At 38.4% G+C, this 8642-nt stretch overlaps 1 protein-coding gene and 1 long non-coding RNA gene across 2 annotated transcripts in view; one reads left to right on the forward strand and one right to left on the reverse strand.

Annotated features, from left to right (window-relative positions):
* PHACTR2 (phosphatase and actin regulator 2) overlaps positions 1-6900 on the forward strand; it is a 337195-nt gene extending 330295 nt beyond the window's left edge. The window contains exon 14 of the mRNA XM_049902589.1: positions 1062-6900. Within this exon, the coding sequence (XP_049758546.1) occupies positions 1062-1077 (16 nt within the window). The 3' untranslated portion in view covers positions 1078-6900. The remainder of the gene's footprint in view (positions 1-1061) is intronic.
* LOC126086450 (uncharacterized) overlaps positions 1-6963 on the reverse strand; it is a 27886-nt gene extending 20923 nt beyond the window's left edge. The window contains exon 1 of the long non-coding RNA XR_007519517.1: positions 6893-6963. This is a non-coding gene — a long non-coding RNA (uncharacterized LOC126086450). The remainder of the gene's footprint in view (positions 1-6892) is intronic.
* Between the last annotated feature and the right edge of the window lie 1679 nt (positions 6964-8642).

An 8642-nucleotide genomic window follows, 5' to 3' on the forward strand; every position in this document is an offset into this window, starting at 1 on the left:
TGGTTAGTGGAGCTAGAAAATTCTCTTTTCCCCCCACTGCAAATTTTTTCCTTCCCCAAGGCCAGGAGGATGGCTTTAGGTGCTCAACAGTGCCTATCTCAGGCCCAGGGAATTCAGCTGCTGAAGCCGGCTTGGGGATGGGAGGGCATGGTAAAATATACGCAAGTACTTAGCTTTTGCCAATAGCGCCGTTCTTCTCAGGTTCCGGAGGTGTGAGTAGGCTGTGTGGCTGGCTGCTTCTCCCTGAGGAAACTGCGGCCAAACGCTAGTACCAGCCCACTGCCGCTGCCACTCCGGGAATGGTGCCTGAGGGCTCACCACGATTCAGGTCCAGTAACTGCTCTCCACTTCTGAATGGTTTCTTCCTCCCCCTGCCTCTCAGTTCATTTTCTACGCTTGCCTTCGAAGCACAGGGCTCCCAGTTTGTCACAAATATACTCGTTTCACTTGTTTTTTCGGGTCTTTGTTGTAAAGAGGGCTCGCCAGAAGCATCTGTTCCGCCATCTTGGCTCTGCTTCTGATTCAGATTAACAGTATTTTGAAAGGTAGAACGTTAAACAAGATAGAAGGTGCAAAGGCAGGTTTGCAAGAAAAGTTGTGGACATGCTCGGTATTTTGCCTGAGGAATATCTGGGTGGAAATGCCCAGAAGGCATTTGGAAATTCAGGTGTAGAAAGTAGATTTGGAATTTTCAGAGGTGATGAGAGGCTGAAGCTAATGAAATAAAGACTATCTGTTGATGTTTTCATTTTATAACTATCAACCAGGTGTAACCAAATCCTTTATGAAACATCTCACTTTGCTTAATATGGGCCAGGTCACAACCCTCAAGGATAATGATGTTTTGTGTATTGATTGCTCTATTGACAGAATGATATAACCAGAACCTTTTGTGTAGGGGCTATCTCTGCTTTCCAACATAACATTTACAAGAGTATTTTGTTGTATCAGTAATGTACAGCAGTAATTCAGTTATGGCATTGACGTACCTTCTTCAGTTCACTGATTGCAGAGTGTGCTTCTAGACCACAGATCCACAGAGTTTCTCTTTCTTATTTCAGGTTTCATCGTCCATAATGAAACGCAAGACTATTTGGAAACATAGATTGATAATCTTTGCGGGCAGCACCGCTTCCTGAAAACCTGATATTGCACTGGGATTTGAACGTGTATGTTTCAGTTTAACTTGTGGTAACGGAGGAGTGTGACTCAGCTTTGTTGGAAAGTGCTCCTCACCTCTTCAGCCCAGATGGGGCCAACAAGCAAAGGGAAGGAGGTAGTAACCCTTGCTGTTCAGCACATGTCTTGATGGTAAGGGACACCATGGTTACACCAGGCATTCCTCATCAGGAGTTTTAATCAAAGAAGATGAGCAGAAGACAATCGCTGGCTCCCTGTTACCAGAAAGCCAAACTTTAGAGTGCGGGTTAAAAAAAAATGGCGTGGAATCACTGGGCACTGGTGAGGGATGGGAGTTGAAAATCAGAAAAAGAGGGAAGTATTTCATTATGTTAATGAAGGAAAGAGAAAATTTGAAGCATAGTGTATTTTTGAAGTAGGCATTTGGTAGCTGAGAACTTATTGTTAAGAAATTTGGGAATCTAATCACCCAACATGCATTTTTGAAAGACCTGATCCAAGAGGACTCTCCTTGTTTCACCATTATTTTGGTACAATATCGTACCATTAATTTATGTTGTGCCAGTGAACCCAACTGCCAGAAATATGTCTGAGTGTTTTCATGCATCTTTTTCTTAAATGCAAGAGGCTTCTACTGAGTCTTAACAAGCATGCTTACCCAAATTTTGTTGCATGCTTTGAGTAGCATAGCTACACACATTTTTTAATACTCTTTACCTAGTGTATCAACCTTCCACAAGAATAACAGGACTGGGGATAAAGTCAGATATAACGTGACCCTATAAAACTGTAGCAAGCTTTAGAAATAAATCTTTTGGTCTTAATGATTTTCTTGATTAGCTCTAAAGCGGAAACAAGCATACTTGATCTAAGGAAGATGATATCGACAATCATGCCACCTTTTAAAAATCTGAATCCAAAGTTAAAACCTAAGCAAGATATGAGTGTGCTGCCTGCAGTTAGTTCTGAAGGAGAACACAAAGGACTCCTTTTTTCCCCCCAGGGCTTCATTAAGTTGGATTGCTGCTATTAAAAAAATAATAAAGCACATCGATCAAAAAACACTCACCTAAAGGCTTAAAAGGAATCTGAAAATGTCTGCTAAGTTGTGTGTAAGGAAAAACCTTATCCTGCTATTTTAGGAGTCCACAGATTGCCGCCATAAATACAGTATTTACTTGCAAAGCAGAAGAATCAGCGAGGTTAGAGTCACGGAAGGTTTCCCTTTGAACCTGCATCCGGTATTGTTTACATAAGAAACCTCTATCGTCTGTTGCTATTTTCCATGGAGTAACAGGCACAGTCTGACTTCTGCTCCCTGATATATACGATCATATATAAAGACCCAATCCTTTATTCATTTTAATACATGTAAATACTATCTTGCATTTAATTTTTCTTTCATGCTTGTTTTGTGCCCCTTGTTAAAAATACATGAAATGTATAATAACAAGAAAAGGTCTAAATAGAGTTTATTTTATTCTTAAAGCTTGGGCTAGAATTTTCTAAACGGCTTCTGGTTCATTATATGGAAGGTTGTCATTTTCAATTTCAGCCCAAAAGCAAGCATTCAATCTGTTGGATAAATTTAAATGCCACCATTCATTGGTATTTGAAGAACCACTTGAAACTGGATGACTTTTGTTTTTAAAAATATATATATATATTGCACCAGTTGGCCTATTATGAAAAGGCGGACCATTTATAACTAAGAAAAGTAACCAGCATTCTTGCAGCTTTTGCTGCACTCAGTTATGTGTGTTAATAAAATAAACCTGGATTCTGCACTGTTGTCATTTCATTAATAATTTGACATATTTTTGTTATGAAAAAAATTTTCTGAATGCCCAAATATTTGTCGCTGGCTGAGGTTTTGTCCATTTAATAGTGTTTAAATCCAGCCATAGAAATTAACTTTGTTCTAATTTTTTTGCCACCGTCTTTCTTTTCCTAATGATATGATTTTATATCATTTTAGTGTCTTGGGAAAAATACCAAGAAAATATAATGTTTCTTTTAATTTTTTATACTTATAATCTTCAACATTGTTTTAATTTCTAATCACAAGGCCTTTACATAAATGATAAATAGAAGATATTATCACCATCCTATCATTTAAGACACACGTCATAGAAAGCCTCGACTTGGTTGATAAAAGGAACAGTTTTTTCCCACTTTATAGTCAATTTGGGAAATTTTTATTTCTTAAAATGAGATGTACCCAGTACAGAAATGATACTCTGGAATCTCAAGATATTGTTTGCATTGTAATTTAACTACCCACATTTTCTTCTCATGCTGATTGACAAGTTTATAAAGAAGTTTAAAAGTCTAAAAAATTAACCACCACTAGCCCTGGTGGCATAATGGTTTAGTGCTCGGCTACTAACCGAAAGGTCAGCAGTTTGGACCCACCGATTGGTTACACAGGAGAGAAGACCTGAGTGATCTGCTCCTGTAATACAGCCTTGGAAACCCAATGGGGCAGCTCATCTCCTGTCACAGAGGGTCACTATGAGTCAGAATCAACTCTGCAGCAAACAACCAACAGTCTCATATTTATGTAATTGAACCACAAATTATTAAGATGATTCTTCAAATAAAAAACTGGAAGAATGAAAGGGTTATAAGCTAAGCCGTATTTTGCAGAACAAGGCACTCCTTGAATTGTAACTTTTAAAAGACAGAAACACTGCACATCCCCACCAGCAGTCCATCCCTAGGGCTCCTGCCTGGCCGCCCTAGGGGGAGCAAAGACCTCGGCCTCCCTTCGTGTCATTGTGCCCCTGCCTAGTGCCAGCATTTCTGCAGCCCGGCCAGTAAGCCGTCGTCCTATAAAGGACATAAAAGTGTGTGGGGATTGGATTTCTTTTGTTGTAGTGGTGGTTGTAACACAACTCTAGGTTTTTCCCTATTTAAGGTGTCACATGAGGCTGACACTGAGGAAGCAAGTGGGTTTTCTGAGTCCCCGGGATAGGAGGAGGGAAGTAAAGTCATCCCCAGGAAGATCCAGGCAGGAAGGTACTAGATAGACTCTAAAAAACAAAGTGGCCATTCCATTTCCATCCCTTTTTTTTTTTTTTTTTTTAAATAAGATTGAGAAAAAGAGCCTTAATATCAAGGTAGTAAGAAGAGGCTAAATGGGCTGGATCAGGTCTTCCTTGCCTGACAAAATTAGATTGCTGGTGGTCAGCATTCATTTAAAGCAGCCCTGCTTTGTAATCTTCTGTGTATGTGAACTGTCTTACATTTTGGTATGTTAGATGTAGTTTATCTTCACATTAATTCCTGAAATTGTTTAAATCTATATTATTCAGAGAACCATTTTGGCTATTTTAACAACTTTTAAATGAAGGAAAAAAGCAAACTGATCAAGTTCTCTGATTTGCCCAAAAAAACTTTCTGGTTTCATTTTCATATCCTTTGTCAGCATAGTGATTGTAGATCACTTAATGTCTCTCTAATGTCAGTAAGTCTATCCTCCAATTATATCCTATTAGTGAAAAAATTCTGAAATTTAATTGAAACATTTTAAGAAGTAGAGGGATTAAATACAGCCCACAAAATTCACCAAATATTGAAAATGAGAGATAACTCCCTAAAAACTTCTAAGTCAGGTTTCACACCCTGCAATTCAGTGCTACATTGGCCTAAAAAAAATAAAAGTACAGTACCTTACACTTAAAAGCAAAAAAAATTTCATTAACACTGCATTTCCTCATATGTACCATATTAAGACACAACAAAAAACCAAACCAAACCCACTGCCGTTGAGTCGATTCCGACTCATAGCAACCCTGTAGGACAGACTAGAACTGCCCCATAGAGTTTCCAAGGAGCACCTGGCGGATTTCAACTGCCGACCTTTTGGTTAGCAGCTGTACCACTTAACCACTATGCCACCAGGGTTTCCTGAGACACAATAGGCATTTTATTTATATTTAATGAAGTCAGACAGACACAACTTTCAAAAACCAGAGTTTTAACATAGTGTATTCACAATAGAAAAAGACAGTCTTGCCTAACACATAGCAGTATGTCCACATTTAAATGGAAAGCTGTCATCCATCCCTTCCTGGCTGAAAATTTTCTTCAGTCTATTATTTGTTAAGTCGTCCCAGCAGCAAATTTCACACAAAGTAAGGAGAAATCTTCCTCAGAGTAGGTGAGATGGAATCAAACCAGTACAAGATAAGTAAATCTGTATGATTTTCATCAGGATGGTAGAATTGCTTAGTCATTCCTGAATTCCAATTACACCGTCCAGCCTAATCTTACTAATAAATGTATTTACTTTGAGACAGGAACTAACTTCATCACATCATCAGAGTATGTCGTGAGCACTAAGGAACCACTTAACCCACTACCACTAAATTCGGCTTATTTACAAAGTTGTCCCTTGGCAACTTGAAACGGCTCATCTTCCACTATTATTTACTCTCACTGGTGGTATATATCATTTTACTTAACAAAAGTAATTGTCAAATTAAAAGAAACATCTTTCTGAGAGAAAACCCTTCCCCAGGTGGTTTAAATCCAAGTTTCAAAGGGGAACATCAGGCAGGCAGTGACCAAAAGGGAGTGGGGACAAAGGCTGAATAGCCCCCAAACCATTCTCGCTTTCACTTTCCCTTTCCTTTTTGTCGTCGTTAGCCTTGAGCTTTGCATGGAAATACAACCCACTGTTAGCACTTTTAGAAAGCAGCTGAAATAGTCTAGCTACGCTTCTTTTGAAGACAGGGTTATCCCAAATTAAGAAATCCCGTTGTACAAATTGCAAGGTTTCTGGTAAAAAAAGAGAGAATCCTGTGGCAGCTATTCCCACCTAAAGCCAATCCTATAAGATCCTTTTTAGCTAATGCTAGTATTTACTGCACACAGAAAATGTCATTGAGCTTGTCACCTTGCTAGCACAGCTGCACACAGGAGCTAAGCAAGCACTGTCGATCAGTGTTTCTCAGTGGGAGGTGCTGTTGACATTTGGAGCTGGGCAATTCTTTGTTGTACAGAATTGTCCCACGCATTGCGAGATGTCTAATATCCCAGGCCCCTGCCGACTAAATGCCAGTAGCATCCCTAGTTGTTGTAAAAAAAAAAAAAATTTTTTAAGCCTTCCTCCATGTTCCAATGCCTTCCTAGGAGGGCAGAATCACCTGGCTTGAATATCTCTTGCAGTTTGAAGACACACAGGAAGCACTGCCTTTCCCAAAACGTCATCTCAGCTGCTTTGCATGTCTTTGGGCCCTGAAGAGTTGTTTTTTTAATCCTCTTCCATTTTTCCAACCTTCTGCTTCAGTGCAGCTTTAGTTTGGGAGTTCTTCAGGAAGAGTTAGTGAGCAGCCTTGGCTGTTGCACTGGACGCAGTGACTTGGACTAGAACCCGTGCGTACTTAAAGGAGAGGGTTGATGTAATGCAAACTTTTTTTTTGGCCTCACAATTTTACTTGAGAAGGACATTATTAGTCATAATCCTTGTCAGTGTCATCAGGATTGTTTCGTGGCTTAACCACAGATACAAGAGCTAACAAACCAAAACCAAATAAACAAAACTGCTAGTCTATGAAAATCATCATTAGATTTCACCTGCTCACTCGGCATCCCGTGTTTCCAGAACAATCACCTGTTTGTCCTATGGAAAAAGCATTTGATCCACATGCAAATGCTTGAATCCCCCTTGTATAAGTACAGCCGTGTGGTTCAACTTTTCTAATAAGATTTGTGAATGTTGCACTATAAAGGGAATGTGGCTCACCTGTGGATTCCATGCACAGTGGTCACACCTCAGCGATGTCCCACACAAAACAAAGTGAGTTTTACCTAGGGTGGAACATTACAAAATTATACTAACAATACATAAACCTCCTTATTCTCTTTGTCACTTTTTGTTGCCAAAACTGAATGGTGAATATGTCTTGAAATTACTTGGATGAGTGGTGGAATGAATGTAGCCACTATAATTTTTAAAATATTAAAATTTCTAAATACCTTTTTTTGATGCAGAACAACTCAAAGTTGACAAAGATGGTTATACTGAGGACTTTTAGAAGGTGCTTAAGAATTCTTGTCTTTTTAAGTAGCAGTTTTATTTTTTTAAATCAAAGGGAGTAAATGAGGCAGAGTGCCACTCCATCCTCAGGTAAATTTTATGGTGTGTTAAAATGCCAGTCGTATTTGTGCCACTTGCCAGTTTGGGGGGCTTCTTATTGGATGCTTTTGTTATAGTTTGACATATCATTACATTCCTTTAGAGATCCTCCACAGGAGAAGTTACCACTGCAGTGCTAACTAGCATTGGAAGAACAAATCAGAATGAATCTAGAGTCAAACCACTTTCATTGCCTAAAATACAGGCACTAATTTTCATTTTTCTTTTTTTTATCATTTCTTTTGTGGCTTAGAAATGTTCCAGTGTGTTCCAAACATTCTGTACCAATTTCAGCAGATCTAGCACCTACTTAGAACTCAAACTAGTCAATTTTTTTTTTTGATGTAACAGTAATTTTTAAAGAACTGTATGCATCCTTTGGTTATTTCAGTAGTGTTGGCTAAGGTGATAAGACTGGTTAGCTGTGATTGTTTTCAGACTGACAGAATGATTCCTGGTTTCCAGTGAGTGACCTAATCCAACATATTACAGAGGCATAATACCTGTGGGTGTAAATAACTGGAACTGTATACTGATTAACATGACAGTTTCTCTTTTTTCGTTGTTATCTGTACTGTATTATAGTATGTGGGTATAAATATGTACAAGAATACACACATAGGTATATGTATTCCACAATTGTAACCTGAAAGAAAGACTATGTGTTATCTTTTTTTTATTCCATACTGGTGTCTGTGTTATTTAAAAGCAAAATTATGCTCTATCTAGTTGTACAATATGATAGGATACTTTGCTGTGCACAATTCTAAGTGCCTTAGAACATCGTTTAGCTTTCCTGAGTATATATAAAATGCATATATGTATAAAATTGGGAAAAGTTACCTCAATAAAATCATTGGGAAACCCCTGGTTTTAGTTTGATTCAATTTCAGGTGTATTCAGACAGCGCTCAGTCTTTTGGATTAAAAATTCAAAGGGTTCTCTTTAAAGCAAGAGTGAGATAGCTTTCTGTTATTTGCCTATTATTTCAACTCCACCTAACTTTTTAAAGGAGCCCTGTTTATATTACTGGTGGTGCAGTGGTTAAGAGCTCAGCTGCTAGCCAAAAGGTCTGCAGTTCAAATCCACCAGCTGCTCCTTGGAAAGCCTAGGGGCCAGTTCTACTCTGTCCTATAGGATTGCTATGAGTCGAAATCGACTAGACAGCAGCAGGTTTTAACTTTTGAAAAATTTTATATGTAAGGACTTGTGATCTGACCTTTTTATTTAAAATATCTGCCAAAAAAAATTGTGCTTCTAAAAGCAATGTACAGAATCTTTTAAAAACTTGCTTTCTTTTATTTCTAAGGATATTTCATATTGATGTTTTTATCGACCTTATAATTCGTAAATATAA

The sequence above is a fragment of the Elephas maximus genome, chromosome 1, assembly GCF_024166365.1.
Source record: "Elephas maximus indicus isolate mEleMax1 chromosome 1, mEleMax1 primary haplotype, whole genome shotgun sequence".
Lineage (NCBI taxonomy): Eukaryota > Metazoa > Chordata > Mammalia > Proboscidea > Elephantidae > Elephas > Elephas maximus.